General features: G+C 44.6%; 1 protein-coding gene across 1 annotated transcript in view; it reads right to left on the reverse strand.

The window, feature by feature from the left end:
• Window positions 1–17,749: 17,749 nt before the first annotated feature.
• EIF2S2 (eukaryotic translation initiation factor 2 subunit beta) overlaps window positions 17,750–20,486 on the reverse strand; it is a 35,197-nt gene continuing 32,460 nt past the window's right edge. The window contains exon 9 of the mRNA XM_069751961.1: window positions 17,750–18,242. Within this exon, the coding sequence (XP_069608062.1) occupies window positions 18,067–18,242 (176 nt within the window). The 3' untranslated portion in view covers window positions 17,750–18,066. The remainder of the gene's footprint in view (window positions 18,243–20,486) is intronic.

The following is a 20,486-nucleotide window of genomic DNA, read 5'->3' on the forward strand; positions in this document are numbered from 1 at the left end:
TGTCCGTGTTTTCCCAGCAGCACAGATGACAAAGGCCAAAACAAGTCTATGGGTCCGTGTAAACATGCCATCCGTGTGCTGTCCATGTTTAACATTGAAAGTATGTGAGAAGCTTTGTAATTTCATTTCCAGTATCCATACCAAGAAAAAGACAGATGGCACACGGACGGTACACTGATTGAAAACACTGGTGACACAGATATCGGTGTAACACATACGTGTTTTTTATGGACATGTAAAGAGGACCTAGCAGTGTTGGTGGACTATTTCAGGATTGGGGGCCCCACATTGAATTTTGCCCAGGGCCCCAATTTGTCTAAAACCGGCCCAGAGTATGCCCTCTGAGGAGGTCAGGCCTCCATTTCCTTAGAGTCAACTACCGGTGTTACTATCCTGATATTTGTGCCACCTGAGTGTGGCTCAGCATGAAAGCAGGTAGAGGTGTTGCACGTGGTATCAGGGCTACCAGCACAGGAGGTCTACACCGATCCCTCACTCACCTTGTGTTACTGTGACGTTCAACTGCAAGCTGAAAATGTCTGTCCCAGACCCCGATACCTCATGCCTGGCTGATTACTGCAGTGCCATGCTACAATTTGTACTGTGGGTGAATTGTGGCCACTTTCCTGTTGTATATGTATGTCTTTGCCTCCCATTTAGGTGAATGGTGTTCGGTTATGTTCTGCAAATATTTGACGAATAAATCAGCGAATATTGCAAATTTGTGATCGTAATCCGAACCGAATATTGAAATATTCGCTCATCTCTAGCCACAATCTAGGGTATAATAAGTAGATTTTACTACTAATTTCCCTGTTTTTAGTACTGATTGAGTAAGCATTAGCTAATATATAGGATCCACTTTCTTTACTGAACCCCCAGTACCTGTAACATCTATCTGGATATACCTATCGGTGCCCCTAATTTTTTGTGTAATATATACACAATACACAGGTGATTTGTCAGTGGTGGTTTAATAGAGATTAATTAAAGGTATTGATTTTAGAGGGGTTTTTTTCTTTGCTTTTTTTTTTTTTAGATAATTGCCCCCTGAGATTATTTGATTCTAGTGGGCAACGGTATGGTGCCCACAAAAAGTGACAGCCAGCACTCCAGCATAAATCACCTCCTGCATGCCACTCTTGTCCAACAGATCACTAGATGTAGAGAATACCTCTGCTGCCACCTGCTGGCTCAACTCATTACCAATCTACTATACAACGCTGTGGACTCCAATCTTTTCCCATTACGCCCAGTCGGCCTGAACATATAGTCAATCTATTATAAAAGTATAGACATACCCTATTCCTAGGTATTGTGCAATGGGCTGTTCATACACAGCACTGCCCAAATCACATTGAGTGTTCAGTTAATTCTTCCTAATAAAAACAGCTGCCCTAAAAGCAATACTGCGACACCATCCATACTTAGGCTGCCTCATCGGTCCCTTTTCAGATTAGCTGACTGGTAGAAGTGGTAGTCTCATCCCTCGGCATGGAGCTTCCTAAGTGTTTAACCCCATTGACACCATACTGTTTTCAGGACAACGGGAACGTGCACTTCACTTAAAAAAGGATGCCCCATAAGTAGTGTTGCGCGATACCTTCTGATATAGAGAAATATCAGATCGGATTGGATCGGATCGATACCCCAAAAATATGGGATATCGACGATTCCGATACCAGAAACCAATGCAAGTCAATGGGACACAAATATCGGACTTAAAATAAACCCTTTCTTTCCTTGTAGGTTAATTCTACATGAAGGAAAACAACTAAGAATAATGTAGAATGTATGGGGGAAGTGGCGGAGACATTAAAGGCATAGGTATTTAGCCCAATCAAATGGAATGGCAGGAATTAATTTTTTTTAAGACGTTCGGAGTTATAAAGATATTGACTATGTTAAGATTTTTTATATTTTGTTAGATATTTATGTTTCACTACTTCCATGCTTGGCACCTTCTTTTTTACTTCTCCCACACTTTATCCTTCATCACCCTCAGCAGCAGCATCTTTTTCATCAACTTTTTCTTCACCTTATTCATCTTCTTTTTCTTCACCTTCTTCCTATTCTTTTTTTTACCTTCTTCATATTCTTCTTATTCAACAATTATTCTTCTTCATATTCTACTTCTTCATATTCTTCATCATATTCTTATTTGTGACAGGCATTCCTGTAGTTGTTATCTATAAAAGTTTGAAGATTACACCTTCTGTTCTGCCTGTCACAAAAGATTTACTTCAGGATTTGTCCGCGTTCAGTTTGGCCTGCAGCAGCAGGTTTTTTCCAGGGGCACCACGAGGAGGAACGGACTCACCCCCAAACACTGCTTAGTCTTCTTCTGCTTATAACTTAGATAATATCTTTTGCTCTGATTTTTAGTCTTATGTTTAATGTTCTGCTTTTTGTTCTGCAGCTTCTTGTTCTTCTGCTTCTTGGTCTTCTGTCTCTTGTTCTTCTGTATCTTGGTGGTTGTCTTCTTGTTCTTTGTCCTTTTGGTCGTCATCTCCAGGGTCATCGTCTTCTTCGGAGTGGTCTTCAGGGTCGTCTTCTCCGGGGTGGTCTTCAGGGTCGTCGTCTCTGGGATCGTCGTCTTCTTCGGGGTGGTCTTCAGGGTCGTCTCCAGGGTCGTCGTCTCCGGGGTCGTTGTCTCCGGGGTCATCGTCTTCTTTGGGGTGGTCTTCAGGGTCGTCGTCTCCAGGTCGTCATCTCTGGGGTCGTCGTCTCCGTGGTCATCGTCTTCTTCGGGGTGGTCTTCAGGGTCATCGTCTTTAGGGTCGTCGTCAGGGAGATCCAGAGTGATTACCAAAAACCATTTCAAAAAGCTTGAACTTGGAAATGTAGCAAGAAGGCTGAGGAACTGCCGAGAACCAGCTGACGGTACTGGAACTCGGATGGGTAGCCGAAGGTACAAGAGCCAATGGAACTACTGAGGACCAGCTGATGGTACTGGAACCCGGTTACTAAGCAGGAGGTACCGGTGCCAGAAAGCACTACCAAGGACCACCAGACGTTGGTGGAAATCGGATACCGAGAAGGAGGCACCTAAGCCAAAGTCTCTGCCTGGAACCAGCTGACTGTACTGGAAATCAGGGGGACCTATTCAAGATTGAATTCCAAAAAAACAGCTAATGGTGCTGGAACTCAGATAGGCAGCAGAAGGTCCACATGAAAAAAAAATTGCAAGGCCACGAGCCGGCCAGAGTTACCAAAAACCAACAGTCCAACAGGGGGAGCTTGTCCTATTGGCACTACAGAACCAGCCTTCATTGCCAGATCCCACAATCCACATAGGAAGCACCTAAACTGCAAGCATCATAGAGTCGGCAAATCCGACCTCAACCTGACAGGACAACGTATTGGAGGCAAAGTGACCTTGACACTACCCGGAAACAGCTGGCGTGCTGGAACCAGGCTGGGCAGGAGGGAGTACCTGTGCCAAAGACACTTCTGAGCAGCAACTGGCGGTGTTGGAGCCCAGGGTCAATGCTAGAAACAGTAGAGGCAGAGACGTAATTGGAGCAAGTTTAAAATCTGTAGTATTGTGAATGTGGACAGAGCAGGCGAAATTGCCAGACACACAGCAGGGGATCAGCTGACCTTACTGAAACCCAATAACACTGGAGCATGTTTTGACTGTGCAGACGGCACTTCTGAGCAGCAACTGGTGGTGTTGGAGCCCAGGGATTACAGGAGAAACAGAGTGTAGGCAGAGGCCTAATTGGAGCAAGTTTAATATCAGTAGTAGTGTGAATGTGGAGGGAACAGGAGAAATTGCCACACACACAGAAGGGGATCAGCTGATGTTACTGAACCCCAATAACACTGGAGCATGTTTTGACTGTGCAGACGGCACTTCTGAGCAGCAACTGGCGGTGTTGGAGCCCAGGGATTACAGGAGAAACAGAGTGTAGGCAGAGGCCTAATTGGAGCAAGTTTAATATCAGTAGTAGTGTGAATGTGGAGGGAACAGGAGAAATTGCCACACACACAGCAGGGGATAAGCTGACGTTACTGAACCCCAATAACACTAGAGCATGTGTTGACTGTGCAGACAGCACTTCTGAGCAGCAACTGCGGTGTTGGAGCCCGGGGATTACAGTTCACGTGGTAGAAACATCAACACAACAGGAGACCTGGATACTGTTGCCAACCAATTATTTAATCTGGAAGAGGACTGGCAAATTCCGGCGAGATCCAGGCCTTGTTCATTTTCAGAGATGTAAGCCAGGCAACGTTATCGGAGGATAGTCGCATGCGACGGTCTGTTAGTACACCACCTGCAGCACTAAAGACGCGTTCCGATAATACACTAGCAGCAGGGCAAACCAGCACCTCAAATGCATACTGGTTAAGCTCTGGCCATGTATCCAGCTTAGAGACCCAAAATTTGAAGGGGAAGAGCCGTGTGGGAGAACACTGAGAGGGCAAGATATGTAGTCTGTCACCATCTGACGGAAACGTTGCCTCCTGCTGACTGGAGCCGTCCGTGATGGTGTAGACATTTGTGGCCGAACACAAAACTTTGCCACTTTTGGGCCATACTGGTTTTGCCTTGTGCTGAGGCGCCGCTTCTGCTCCCTCTTTGTGCTAAGCTTCCTCCACTGCCTCTATGCATTGAGCTGCTTTGTAAAGTATTAGCAGCACTGCTCTCGGTTGGAATGGAGTACATGATAGAATGCACCAGTGTGTCTTGGTACTCCCGCATTTTACGCTCCTGGTTCAATGGTGTTATGAGGCTTTGTAAGTTGTCCTGGTAGCGAGTATCTAGGAGGGTGTACACCCAATAATCAGCCGTGTTGAGAATGTGGGCGATGCGGCGGTCGTTTCTGCAGCATAGTAACATAGTAACATAGTAACATAGTTAGTAAGGCCGAAAAAAGACATTTGTCCATCCAGTTCAGCCTATATTCCATCATAATAAATACCCAGATCTACGTCCTTCTACAGAACCTAATAATTGTATGATACAATATTGTTCTGCTCCAGGAAGACATCCAGGCCTCTCTTGAACCCCTCGACTGAGTTCGCCATCACCACCTCCTCAGGCAAGCAATTCCAGATTCTCACTGCCCTAACAGTAAAGAATCCTCTTCTATGTTGGTGGAAAAACCTTCTCTCCTCCAGACGCAAAGAATGCCCCCTTGTGCCCGTCACCTTCCTTGGTATAAACAGATCCTCAGCGAGATATTTGTATTGTCCCCTTATATACTTATACATGGTTATTAGATCGCCCCTCAGTCGTCTTTTTTCTAGACTAAATAATCCTAATTTCGCTAATCTATCTGGGTATTGTAGTTCTCCCATCCCCTTTATTAATTTTGTTGCCCTCCTTTGTACTCTCTCTAGTTCCATTATATCCTTCCTGAGCACCGGTGCCCAAAACTGGACACAGTACTCCATGTGCGGTCTAACTAGGGATTTGTACAGAGGCAGTATAATGCTCTCATCATGTGTATCCAGACCTCTTTTAATGCACCCCATGATCCTGTTTGCCTTGGCAGCTGCTGCCTGGCACTGGCTGCTCCAGGTAAGTTTATCATTAACTAGGATCCCCAAGTCCTTCTCCCTGTCAGATTTACCCAGTGGTTTCCCGTTCAGTGTGTAATGGTGATATTGATTCCCTCTTCCCATGTGTATAACCTTACATTTATCATTGTTAAACCTCATCTGCCACCTTTCAGCCCAAGTTTCCAACTTATCCAGATCCATCTGTAGCAGAATACTATCTTCTCTTGTATTAACTGCTTTACATAGTTTTGTATCATCTGCAAATATCGATATTTTACTGTGTAAACCTTCTACCAGATCATTAATGAATATGTTGAAGAGAACAGGTCCCAATACTGACCCCTGCGGTACCCCACTGGTCACAGCGACCCAGTTAGAGACTATACCATTTATAACCACCCTCTGCTTTCTATCACTAAGCCAGTTACTAACCCATTTACACACATTTTCCCCCAGACCAAGCATTCTCATTTTGTGTACCAACCTCTTGTGCGGCACGGTATCAAACGCTTTGGAAAAATCGAGATATACCACGTCCAATGACTCACCGTGGTCCAGTCTATAGCTTACCTCTTCATAAAAACTGATTAGATTGGTTTGACAGGAGCGATTTCTCATAAACCCATGCTGATATGGAGTTAAACAGTTATTCTCATTGAGATAATCCAGAATAACATCCCTCAGAAACCCTTCAAATATTTTACCAACAATAGAGGTTAGACTTACTGGCCTATAATTTCCAGGTTCACTTTTAGAGCCCTTTTTGAATATTGGCACCACATTTGCTATGCGCCAGTCCTGCGGAACAGACCCTGTCGCTATAGAGTCACTAAAAATAAGAAATAATGGTTTATCTATTACATTACTTAGTTCTCTTAGTACTCGTGGGTGTATGCCATCCGGACCCGGAGATTTATCTATTTTAATCTTATTTAGCCGGTTTCGCACCTCTTCTTGGGTTAGATTGGTGACCCTTAATATAGGGTTTTCATTGTTTCTTGGGATTTCACCTAGCATTTCATTTTCCACCGTGAATACCGTGGAGAAGAAGGTGTTTAATATGTTAGCTTTTTCCTCGTCATCTACAACCATTCTTTCCTCACTATTTTTTAAGGGGCCTACATTTTCAGTTTTTATTCTTTTACTATTGATATAGTTGAAGAACAGTTTGGGATTAGTTTTACTCTCCTTAGCAATGTGCTTCTCTGTTTCCTTTTTGGCAGCTTTAATTAGTTTTTTAGATAAAGTATTTTTCTCCCTATAGATTTTTAGAGCTTCAATGGTGCCATCCTGCTTTAGTAGTGCAAATGCTTTCTTTTTACTGTTAATTGCCTGTCTTACTTCTTTGTTTAGCCACATTGGGTTTTTCCTATTTCTAGTCCTTTTATTCCCACAAGGTATAAACCGCTTACACTGCCTATTTAGGATGTTCTTAAACATTTCCCATTTATTATCTGTATTCTTATTTCTGAGGATATTGTCCCAGTCTACCAGATTAAGGGCATCTCTAAGCTGGTCAAACTTTGCCTTCCTAAAGTTCAGTGTTTTTGTGACTCCCTGACAAGTCCCCCTAGTGAAAGACAGGTGAAACTGCAGCATGAAATTAACCATGTGCTGCAGACTGCCAACTGGCCAAGAAACGCTGTCCCCTGCTTGAGGCGTCATCTCTGTCTGCTCTGCATCACCCCACCCTCGCTCTACATACTGACTACTAGAGCATTGTGTACCTCCCTCCTCTGGACAGATGTCTTCCTCCTCCATTGACTCCTCCTCATCCTCCTCACAAAGTGTCCCCTGCCTAGGCCTTTGTGAGGAACCAAGTGGTGCACCCTGTCCAGAAGCAGATGGCATTTGTGACTCCTCATCCTCCACCTTTTCCACAACCTCCTCCCTTGTAGTGCTTTTTCAAGCAGGCATATAAGGGGGATAGTCATGCTGACTAGTGCATCATCTGCACTCGCCATCCGCGTGGAATCATCGAAGGCACGCAAAACGTGGCAGATGTCCTTCATAGAGGCCCACTCAGTGGTGGTGAAGTGTGAACGGCACGCAGTGCGACTTGTTTGCGCCTGATGCAGCTGGTACTCCATTATTGCTGCCTGCTGCTCACACAACCGCTCCAACATATGTAACGTTGAATTCCACCTGGTGGGTAGGTCACATATGATGCGATGTTCCAGAAGGCGGAATCGGCACTGCAGAGCTGCCATGCGCGATCTTGCCATGCTGGAACGCCGCAAGTGAGCACACTCTAGGCGGACCTTGTGCAGCAGTGCATCAAGATCCGGATAGTCCCTCAAAAAACTCTGCATGACCAAGTTGAGCACATGTGCCAGACATAGGATGTGAGTGAGGTTGCCTAGGCCCAGACCTGCCACCAGATTTTGGCCATTGTCACACACTACCATGCCTGTCTGGAGATTCGCTGGCACAAACCACACGTCGCTCTCCTGCTTGATGGCATTCCAGAGCTCCTGCGCAGTGTGGCTTCGATTCCCCAAAGAAATTAATTTCAATACGGCCTGTTGACGTTTGACCACGGCTGTGCTCATATCAGTCGTAACAGGTAAGGGTTCACGGGTTCATGTGGAGGTAGACTGTGACGGCTCCTGCAGCGCTGATTCAGAGGAACTGGAGTATGAGAAGGAGTCAATCTGTACAGACTGGATTCCTGCAATCCATGGAGTTGGCAGAACACGTACAGCGCCACTCTCAAGATCTGTACCCGGCTCCACAACATTTACCAAATGGGCAGTGAGGGAAAGGTATCGTCCCTGTCCATGGTTACTGGTCCACGCATCGGTGGTCAAGTGGACTTTGCTACTGACGGCGTTTAGTAGTGCATGTTGGCGGCTTGCCTGCTGAAATAAAAGCGACTGGGCACATTGTTTTGTGGGACTGCTAATGCCATGAAGTTACGGAAGATGTCAGTCTCCACCAGCCTGAATGAGAGCATTTCAAGGGACAGTAGTTTTGCAATGCCAGCATTCAGAGCCTGTGCTCGGGGGTGGCTTGCTGAATATGGGCACCTTTTCTCCCATGCCTGTGCTACCGATGGCTGTAGACTGGCCTGGGAGTGTGAGGATGACAGGGAACGTGGTGCTGTGGGTGGAATTACACTGTGTCTCTGTACAACAGAGCCAGAGGTTCTTCCATGACGATCGTGTGAGGAAGCCGAACCAGCTGTGTGTGAGCTGGAGGAAGAGGCTACAACATGAGCTGAAGAGGTGCTAGGTGGCGCTGTAGGTTGGCCTAGGTCTTCAGTGTCTTTGTAACTCCACCACGTGCTTGGTCTGCACATGTTTCCACATATTTGTGGTATTTTGGTTTCAGAAACTTTTCACTCCTTTCATTTTCTGATTACACAGCTTGCATTTGACAAAGCAAATGTCATCTGCTACTGTGTCAAAAAAGGACCAGGCACTGCAAGTCTTGGGAGCGCCCGTTTTGAGTTTTGGAAGAGGCATGCTCCTAATGGGTGCCGAAGTGGAGGCTACAGGCAACCCAGTCTGCCCCCTCCCTCTCCCTCCTTTTTTGGCCGTTCGGGGAATCACTTCCTCAGAGCTGCTCCCACCACCTTCATGTACCTCACGCCATGATGGGTCAAGGACCTCATCATCTACACTACCTTCTTCCAACAACTGCTTCTCCTGGGTAGTCTCAGCAGCACAGTACGCACCAGAAAGTGGCACCTGAGTCTCATCATCAGATGCGTACTGAGGTGTGCTGACCGTAGGCACTGGCCCACCCACCTCTTCAGATTCAGAGACAAAGCAGTTGCATCTCACTGCATACTGCCTGTTCTTCAATTTCTCGAATGCAGCTTGGCTGGCCCCCTCTTTCCAAGCCAAGAGATTCAGACAACAGAACTAGAGATGGCTCCTGTCCAGGGCTCTCTGACTGCCTGGGCAATTTGGCAGATGGTGAAGAGACAGATGGGTGCTCTTCAGTGCTCTGGGCCTGAGAGGATGTGGCACTAATTGAAGTCGATGCGTTAGCTGCCATCCATCCAACAACGGCTTCAATTTGTTCGTCCTGCAGCAGTGGGGTACGGCGAGCTCCTACAAAGCTGCGCATAAAGGACTGTTCCCTGCTAAAACTCGGGGATGCTGAGTCACTGGTGCCCACAGCAGACACAGAATCCCCACGTCCTCTCCCTGCAGATACTCCATGCCCACGACCACGTGCCTTACTCCCTGCCTTCTTCATCTTGGTAGACTGATAAAGATAGGCAGAAAAGTACTAAGGGCTTAGTGTGCTTATTCCTGAACAGCTTCTAACAGGTATAAGAAACACTAATTTTATAAAGTGTGGACTAGACTTTAATATGAGCTAATGTGGCCTACACAACTGTAAAGTGGAGTTTTTGGTGAACTTTATTAACTTTTTGTTTTTTTTCACAAAGACACTGGATGTGCCCAAAGATGTAAAACCGATAGTATCACAAATTTTTTGTAGCTATTACAATGCAGGAAGGTAACCTACAGTGCAATAGATGAGGCTCCAAAAAATAGGCTAATACTAATCTGGCTGGGGCTGCAGGGCACAAGGCTGCAGAAAGGCTCCTTTATCTACTCCTATCTACTCCTATATAGTGTTTGCACGCAATCTAGCTGTATATGGATAGAACCACACTAATACGGATGGAACCACACTCAGGAAAAATGTGCAGCAGCACTAATGCAAAAAAGGACAGTGTAACAGTATGAGGCAGTGACGCACGCTGAGCGGACTACAACCAGATGTGGCCGCAGAACAGACTACAGCGTGAGCTGCACTTACACAGAGACCTTGCAGACAGCCGTGAACAGGGCTGCAAGGCTGCAGAAAAGCTCCTCTATCTACTCCTATATAGTGTTTGCACGCAATCTAGCTGGATACAGATGGAAACACACTAATAGGAGAAATCAGGAAAAATGTGCAGAAGCACTAATGCAAAAAAGGACAATGTAACAGTATGAGGCAGTGACGCACGCTGAGCTGACTACAACCAGCTGTGGCTGCAGAACAGACTACAACTGAATTCACAGCAGAGTGAACCCAAAATGGCAGCGGCGGCTTTTATAGTGCATCATGACATTACAGCAGCCAATCACAGCCATGCCATTAGTTACATGCCTAACAGGATGTGCCCACACTTCTTAGGATTTCTCATTGGCTGAATTAAATCAAACTGGCTCATTGAATTATGGAAACTTCCGATTCCGATATTCGATATTGTAAAAGTATTGGAACTCAGTATCGGAACTCCGATACCGCGAATATCGGCCAATACCTGATATTGCAGTATCGGAATGCTCAACACTACCCATAAGACATGGACATACTTTTGACTATCAAATGTCCACTCCTCAATCCAATCATAATAAACAACATCCCATATTATTCTAAGGGACAAAGAGGCATAGGCAAACAAATAAAAGTAAATCTTTAAATTATATAAAAAGTAAGTAACCAAAGGAAATTTCTCAAACAGGTAATACGGCTAGGGGTGAGCACAAAGGCCTGTGGCAGTAGCAAAGTAGCAGATAAAATAACATAACAAACCCTATGTTATAAAGGGATCTTGTAAAGTCACACACCGTTATAAATACTGTCTATAATAAAGTGTATTGTGCTTATATCTTGTAATACTGTACGGAAATATGACCAAGGTCACACGGTCTGTATCAATATCCAGGTATAAAGTGCATAGTGCCTCATGTAACTCACTGCTACCAAGTTAGAAATCACATTTACCTACATAGGTGTCTCTCCTGGCCTCCGGCACACCTCAGCAGTACCCCGACAGCGCTGTTCCGCCTAATCGGCTTCCTCAATTGGGGGTGTATACGTTTCTTACGTTTACCCATTTAATTTTGGCATAAAAGCTGCAGAAAGAGAATAGATTTCTACATTGCTTTTAATTATTAAAAGCAGATAGTGGAAATATTTTGTAATATTGTATTGTATCAAAAATTGTATTATTTGATGGTGGATTGTTCTTATACTTTTTTTCTGTACATAATTATTTGCTCTACACGGGCAATAAGGCTATGTTTCCACGGTCCGGAATGGCAGTGCTTTGGAGGTAATGGACACCCGCTCCGTCCAAAGCGCTGCCGGCAATTGAACGCACAGTGATTCCACGTGTTCATTGAACCGTGCGGAATCAGCACATCCTATTCATAGAACGGCGCTATTTATCTTGCAGAGACTGAGTGTCTCTGCAAGATAGACATCGTCTAGAAAGACGCGCCGCATGTACGTATACGCAGGTTTGCCACCCGCGTCTTTGTACGCATAGTGGAGATGGGATTTCATAAAATCCCCTCCCCTATGCGGTAACATCTGGACACTGCGGCTGTACGCATCGTCCAATCCCCAGCAAATACGCCACGTGGAAACCAACCCAATCTTGCCTTGCACAGGCATGTACTACGTAGGACAGAGAATGAACTTCAATCCAATATTGCGGCTAGCGGGTAAGGAAAGGGTGAATCAAACACCCAAAAACTCCACCCATATGACCGAAAACCGGTCCCGCCAAATTCAGGTGACAGGTTCCCTTTAAAGAGAGAATCCTTAATTAGGTAAGATTAGATAAGTGGTCTGAAAGTTTCATGGACCCCATATGCCTGTGAGATCAAAGGGCTGGTGGTGGCTTCATTGTTTTTGGAGGGAATGCTCAGATTTGGTAGTGGGCCATAAACCCTCCTGACAAATTGAGTCCTGTGTGAACAGAATCAAAGATAGTAATGAATTTGTATTCCCAGCCCATGTGAGGTTTCTGTGATTTTATGCTGCCTTTCAAAATGACAACTTTCATATTGTCTATGTTGCGTCCTGGACCACAGAAATGTTTGGCCACAGGTAAATGTTTTTTTGTCAGTAATTGTATGGCGATGAGACCTGCAAAGGGGACAGGAATAGTGATGAGCGAGTATCCACGTTGCTCGGGTGGTCTCCGAGTATTTGTGAGTGCTCGGAGATTTAGTTTTCTTCGCCGCAGCTGCATGATTTACATGTACATGTGGAGGTTGCCTGGTTGTTAGGAAATTCCCATATGTATTCAGGCTGTCCAGCAGCCGTAAATCATGCAGCGAAGGCGAGTAAAACTAAATCTCCGAGCACTAACAAATACTCGGGGAGACCTGAGCAACAATGCTATTCGCTCGTCATCACTACACAGGACAACTGCACCGGATTGAAGGGAGGATGGATGGGGTCATGTATGGCAAGATTTTGGTCAACAACATCCTTCCCTCGGTAAAAGCATTGAAAATGGGTGTGGCTGGGTCTTCCAGCATGGCAATTACCCAAAACATACAGCCAGGGCAACTAAGGAGCGGCTCCATAAACAGTATTTCAAGGTCCTAGATTGGCCTAGCCAGTCTCCTGAGCTGAACCCAATAGAAAATCTTTGGCGAGAGCTGAAACTCAATGTTGACCAGCAACAGCCCCGAATCTTGAAAGATCTGGAGAAGATCTGTATGGAGGAGTAGGCCAAAATCCCTTGAACTTGGTCAAGAGCTACAGGAAACGTCTGACCTCTGTGATTGCAAACAAAGGTTTCTGTATAAAGCATTAAGTTCTGTTTCCCGCCTGTAGGTATGAATTGTTGTCTGAATGTTCTGCCACACTGAATGCACTCAGTCACTTAAATCATTAATATCCGCTGCCATCAGCTCCATTTGCAATTGCTGACCAGTGACATCCCAGGTATGCTCAATGGAAGACAAGTCTGGAAACGCTGCAGACCAACGTAGCAGGTTTAGGCCATGCAGGCTCACAGCAGCATGAACAACATGCAGCCTGGTGATGTGTTGAAAAATGGCTCCTGGGTCAATTTGGTGAAATAGCCATACCTCTGCTTCCATGACTGATCCATTCTGTACTGCAAGTCCAAAGCGTTGAACAGTGCGAATACAAATTATTAGACGACATTTACCTGACATCCAGATACATATGTTTTACTCACTTATATAGCATCATTAATTACATGGCAATTTAGAAACGTAATCATCACTGTCCTCATTGGGGCTTACAGTCCAAATTCCCAATTAGTATGTATTTGGAGTGTGGGAGGAAACTCATGCAAACATAGTGAGAACATATAAACTACTTGCAAATGTTGTACTTGGTGAAATTTGAACACAAGACCCAAGCGCTGCAAAGTAAAAGTGCTAACCACTGAGCCACCATGCTTGCATTGACCTTACACCTCCACTCTCAATTTCCATCATGGTCAGAGCAAGATGGAGATCGAGGCTGGAATGGAGGTCTATCCATTTTAGTCACACTTTTGTCTTGGATACAATGGTAGCTGGAGATTTGTCTGGAAACCACGTGACCAACATCATGAAATGTCCTTCCTGAGGGAACGTCACAACAGTCTTACTCCTGGGATTATGGTGTAGGGTGGCATATTGTGCTGGATCCGGACCACTCTACTCTTCTTTCCAAGTACACGAATGGTACGTTCCCACTTTCAGGAATTGCTGTGGTTTGGCGCTGTATATTTATGCAGAGTCAAAATCACAGAGGCTAAAAGCATAGTGGATGGGATTTCTAGAAATCCCATGTCCACTATGCGTAAATGTGCAGCTGCGGAACATCGAAATAGCAAAGTGAGCTGCCAGCAGTGGATTTTAATGATTTGTGTGCCTAAATACATTCAGCATGGCAGAACATTCAATAACCAGATGAAATGTGACAATCTATTCACATTACATCTGGTATCCAGCAGTGACACCATCAGGCTCCTGATGAACCACTAGGGGGAAACATGTCAAGGCCATATTATGAGCATCTATACAATTTCACCTACCTGTTTTCTCCCTGAGATTTTTGCCCCAGTTTAATGCTTAAACATACTTAATGACTATGGGCAACTCATCATGGATTGCTCTATGCATTTTATATGGGCTGCATGGTATCGGACATATGTTGGTTTATTATATATAGTGACCACTGGCAGTTCATAGATTGCTTTATGCATTATATATAGGCTGCATATTAATATAAACGGTTTATTATCTCTAATGATCATTTTATGGACTAAGCTTGCGAGCAGGGTCCCCACTCCTTTTGGTATCTGTTGATCTATGTGTTTATTGTTCTGCTGTAATGTCTATCGTGTAGGCACTTTCTCTAGCACGTGGCTGGGTGCCATGTCATTTAGCATTTGATTTACACATAGGGTACATTATTATTATTATTATTTTTTCTGTTATTTTTTCCGCAATATTTTTGCTTTATTTAGCATTTATTTGTGCACGTGTGTCATGAATTTTTCTTGGTTATAATAATTTTTTCCGGTCATACCTGTAATATCAATTGTGGCATTGTTCATAGGCTCTTTCTTCAATGTGTTCTTTTTGTGGCTCCAGTAGCTTGATTTTGGTACTTTTATATCAATTTTAAAAAATATATTCAATAAAATCGATTATGTTTTAATCCTTGCATTTATCGTCTTTTCTACACTTGATTGAAGTAGTAGTGTGTATTCAGTATTGTTTTGACGTTTTGTGCTATTAAACCTTTTTCAGACTGTGTTTAATAATGTCTATTGTATGTATAAGTCCCCTCTAAAATGTAAAGTGTTGCGGAATACGTCGGCGCTATAGAAATAAAATTATTATGGGTTGGTCTATGCACTATATATAGGGTGCAGCATGTTGTCAGAGACATACTCCGGGTTATCCAGCTCATGTTTTAGGGATACTGAGGGTTTAACAGGGATGCCAACCTCCGTGGGCATTCAGGATCCATCAATAGGCTTCCAGAAAGGGACAATCTAGTCCTATTTAGTTACATGGTAAATTACGATCACATAATTCCATATAAAACTGGGGATTTTTTTCTATGTTTGTAAGCGTGTTTTAATGTATATTAAATAATGTTTTTATTTTTAATTTTTTTTCTATGTTTGACTGCTTTTGTAACCTATATGAAGATCCTAATAGCCTTGACGAGTCCTGACAGTGCAGGGAACATTTCTGACAATGTCCTCATAGATGTGAAAGGAAAAGGAATTGGCAGAGAATGCAAGACTCCCATCCTGATGACATAGGAAAACTAAATCTGCAAGAGATTCCAGCTAGCATAAAAATCCTGCGAATAAAAGGTAACTTTCCAGGTATGGAGACTGTGAAAAAGCTTAGTAGAGCAACTTGAAATTCCTTGAGCAAACAAAACAGGTAGAGATGCCAACTAGTGATGAGAGAACGTGCTCGGATAACGTCTAAGGCTACTTTCACACTAGCGTCGGAATCTCCCCGTCGCAATGCGTCGGGCAGAGATTCCGACGCTAGCGTTTGACACACTGCACAACGGGTGCAGCGGATGCATTTCTCCGGCGCATCCGCTACCCCATTGTAAGGTGCGGGGAGGTGGGGGCGGAGTTCCTGACGGAAAAAGCAGTCCGCCAGGAGCAAAAAACGTTACATGTAACGTTTTTTGCTCCCGGCGGTCCGCCACAACACGGCGCAACCGTCGCGACGTGTGGCAAAGCGTCGCAAATGTTAATCTATGGGGCAAAAACGCATCCTGCAAACAACTTTGCAGGATGCGTTTTTTGCCATAAACGACGAATTGCGACGTCTGGCACAAAACGTCAGTGTGAAAGTAGCCTTATAGCACATGCTCGGGTGTTATCCGAGCATTTGGGAGTGCTCGTATATTACGTTAGAGTCTCTGCGGCTGCATGACTTATGGCGGTTAGGCAATCTCCACATATGTTGAGGCTGTCTAACAAACAGGCAATGCCCAAGTGTTGAGGTTTCATGATGCTCACTTCCTTTGGAGAGCAACTGGTGTGTTACTCCACGTGGCCTTACCCCCGATGACTACAGGCTTGCTACCCAAATCAATGACTACGAATACATATGTGCTGCCACCAGAAAAGAAACCTCTCTATAAGGTGAGGCCAGATTCACCCTTTATATGAAAGTCCAGGCTAGCCAAATCCACCGTAGCAATTTGCTTGGCTAACATCAGAGGTGTCCCCCCCTAAGAATTCAGACAGGTCAGGGGCAAAGAAAAAAAAAAAAAGAATAAGGGTGCTGAAGCGGAAGTGTGTAAAGAGAGGGTACACTTTTATAGGAACGATGGATATATGGATATTCCTTCCAGAAAACATGGGCCTGTATGGTCAATTGTCCAGGATGGCAAGGATTCTTGTCTCATCCCACTTATAGGGGGACCTGGCCTGGGTCATGGACCTAATCTATTCAGAGAGACTCAAGTCAATGGATCCCAAGCAGGGCTAGTGTTCGGCCAAGGTCACAACAGCATCGGATGGTATTCGTCTGAGTTATACGCTGGTTATACGCCAGTCTGAACAAGCCTTTAAAGAAGAGCACAAGCAAGAAGGGTTGTGACTGTAACTGGGGATAGTGTCAGGCTAACTCCCAGTCAAAAAGACATACTGGTGCAGAGAGAGAGGGACAGGCCAGTAGTGTATCTCCCTGAACCCAAAATCAGATAACAAGGTCCTGAAATCTAATACTCTGTCCGTCAATGATGAGCAAAATGTACAAGCAGAGCACACTGTGACGTATCAGCATTGTAAGAGGTTGTTAGTCTGGCAAAAAAATATATATTTTTCCACCATAAAAAACAACATAAGGATATGTGCATATGTGCGTCTTTTTAATGAGTTTTTGGAGCTTATAATCAAAGTTTTGATGAGTTGAGATTCAGAGAGTTTCTGCTCCAGAAACATGGGAGAAAAAAAAACAAAAAATCTGGGTGCATATAAACCAGGGCTATGTGCACACTACTTTTAAGGTACCGTCACACTCAGCGACGCTGCAGCGATATAGACAACGATCCGACCTAAACTAGATCGCTGCAGCGTCGCTGTTTAGGTCGCTGTAGAAACGTCAAACACAGCAACTCCAGAACGATGCAGGAGCGATCCAGTGACGTAACGGCGACTCACTTATCGTTCTCGCTGGTTGTTAGCTCCATGTAAAACGTTGCAGGCATCGTTGCTTTTGATGTCAAACATGACGATACACGCCGACCTGACGACTAGTGGGGGTGGGGGGTGGGGGGAGTTGTACTAGCTCGTAACTGGAGAAAGAAAATATTTTTCTGATAAAGATTCCTATATTCATTTGTACTATTGATCTATGCCAAATTTGTTTAAAAACAAAAGTGACCATTAAAGACACTTGAGATCCACAACTTGAAGAAAGTACCTAACCAGAAGAAAACACATACATTTAAGAACACAAATACAATCTGATTGTTCTGTGAATGTTATAATAACTTTAATGTACTTTTGCATTTTACAGAAGTCTGGTTAAAAATGCATATTCTTCCCATTTATCCTCACAGCTGGTAAAACATTTTCTGTAAGTGACGCGATTATCAAATGATCAGCTTCACTGTCAAATTTTTGCAATTCTTTGCGCAAGAACAGAAAAAATTAAGCCAATATTTTCTTGCCGCCCAGTCTCAACTCATTCTTTACAATATAAAGGGTTACCACTCCCTGACTGTCAGGTCGTGCCCTGGATCCATAAACAGCACTTGTAAAATCCAACCGGGTGGACAGGCCGGCTAGTTGGCTTTGGCGCGGAGCTGTGCTCTCTTGCCTGTGACGGCCTGGAATCCAGTTTTGATGCTAGCCACAGAACAGCGAGAATGGCAGGTTTCACACTGAAGGAAATATAACCTGGTGTCCTTCTGCAGGATGGTGTCCGGCGACCGGCAGGTGTGACAAGTCACATACTCCTCTGTTAATAGAAAGACAACAGGAAGGGCAATTTTATTAATGTAACGTGCACTGCTTGCAAACAACAGAATGCAGAATAATCTACACCAAGTTATTAGATGAGCCGTAACAAAAAAGGAATCAGAGTTCTAAAAATGATGGTTCCAGTCACTTGCACTGTATTAAGCAAAATGTCTGGGGAGAAGAAAAGGAGCAGGTGGAGCATGTATGATATTTATATCAAAGGGGTTCTCTGTGATTAGTAGTACATGGCTACTGTCTCCAAAAAAAGACTGTGCACCTGTCCAAGGGTTCTGTCTGCAATTACTGCTCGGGTATATGAACAAATGCTACAATAACACACACAACCTGTGAATAGGTGCAACATTTTATTAAAACAGACATTTTGCTTTACTGGTCAATCAATAAAAGTCCATGGGAGTTAGTCTGTTTTCTCCTACTGCTTCTCCTGACATAGCCAACTGCTTCATATATGCTTATTAGGCAGGTAGCTCAGGTCAAGAGTGTGGAAACAAGCATTAACAAGAAGTTTTAAGGGCTTGTCCAGTCATAAGGTATTGATCAATACTTAACATAGGTGATCAATATCAGATCAATGGGGGTCTAACATCAAGCAACCCCACTGACCAGCCGTTATAAGCTATCAGCACGCGGTTGAAAAGATATTGAACAGAGCTGAACGGCGCAGCTGTAATCAATGTGTAGAGGCCCATCTTGTATACCACCAAACACTTACTCTCTTAGGCAGCTGCCATGTACTGCAGCATATCTCCCGAATAAGAGATGTTCTGCAGTACCTGGCAGAGAACACAGCACAAGAAATGGGAGATGCACAGTGCAGCTCTATCCAATGAAATTACATCGGACAGCAGCCAGAGGTTGTTTTGCGGGTGTCAGGCCATCAATGTCAGATAGGAGAGAGTCCGTCAAAGTTTTTTTACCCGAAAACTCCTGTGTTCTACTTGGAAGCCAGGGCTGTGGGGTCAGTAACCAAACCTCTGACTCCTCAAATTCCCTGACTCCAACCCCACAGCCCTGGTCTCTACTGAGCATATACATGAAGTGCAGCACAGATTCATCTCAACTGAAAGCCGAGATCCTTACATCAGGAACAGAACAGCCATTTATAGGACGTTTCATAACTTTCCCAAATTATTATGAAAACACCAATTTATTATATAGACAAGGTAAGGGATTAGGTCAGCTCACCCATAAAGTCCAGAGCTTAGAGAATCCAGCAATGAAGAAACCTGATGTACAAAAAATGTATCAAATATATATATCAGGTTGCAATGATTAACCCCTTAACTACCTGCCGATACGCCTTTTAACTGCGGCAGTTAAGGGTACTTAAACCGCTGTGGAAAAAGTGTATAGCGCCCCCCAGAGTCGGATTTTCTGTGGGGTCTCGGTTGCCGGGGGTAGTTGAGACCCCAGAGAACATGATTCAGGGTTTTTTTTTTTTTTTTTACTGATCCCCGGGTTGCGATCGCCGGTAATTAACCGTTTACCGGCGATTGCAAAAAACCCAAAAAAAACGCGATTTCCCTAATTTCTCTGTCCTCCGACGTAAATTGCACATCAGAGGACAGAGAAATGGGGTCCCAGATACTCACCTGTCTCCCCCGGTGCTCCGCCATCCTGTTCCGGCCAAAAAATAGCGGGCGCATGTGCAGTGCGCCCGCCATCCGGAAGATCTTTGGGGTCTTGGCTGCCGGGGGGGGGAAAGGGGGTGTTTACCAACCCCTGTTTTGCGATCCCCGGTAATTTACTATTGTGTAATTCTCTGTCCTCTGATGTGATCGCACATCAGAGGACAGAGAAATAGGGGGATTCGGGGACCCTATCATATTTACCGGTGTCCCTGGGTCCTCCTGCGTCCCTTCCTGCCGCCGGCTTCTTAATCCAGTAAGAAAATGGCGGGCGCATGCGCAGTGCGCCTGCCATCTGCCGGCCGGCAGGAGAGAGGAGTTGGGGCTAAAATTAGGGTTAGGGTTGGGGCTAAAGTTAGGGTTAGGGTTGGGGCTAAAGTTAGGGACAGGGTTGCGGCTAAAGTTAGGGTTAGAGTTGGGATTAGGGTTTGGATTAGGGTTGGTATTAGGGTTAGGGTAGGCATTAGGGTTACGATTACGGTTAGGTTTGGGATTAGGGTTAAGGGGTGTATTGGGATTAGGGTTAGGTTTGAGGTTAGGGTTGAGATTAGGATTAGGGGTGTGTTGGATTTAGGGTTTTGATTAGGGTTATG

This window comes from Ranitomeya imitator, chromosome 2 (assembly GCF_032444005.1).
Source record: "Ranitomeya imitator isolate aRanImi1 chromosome 2, aRanImi1.pri, whole genome shotgun sequence".
NCBI lineage: Eukaryota > Metazoa > Chordata > Amphibia > Anura > Dendrobatidae > Ranitomeya > Ranitomeya imitator.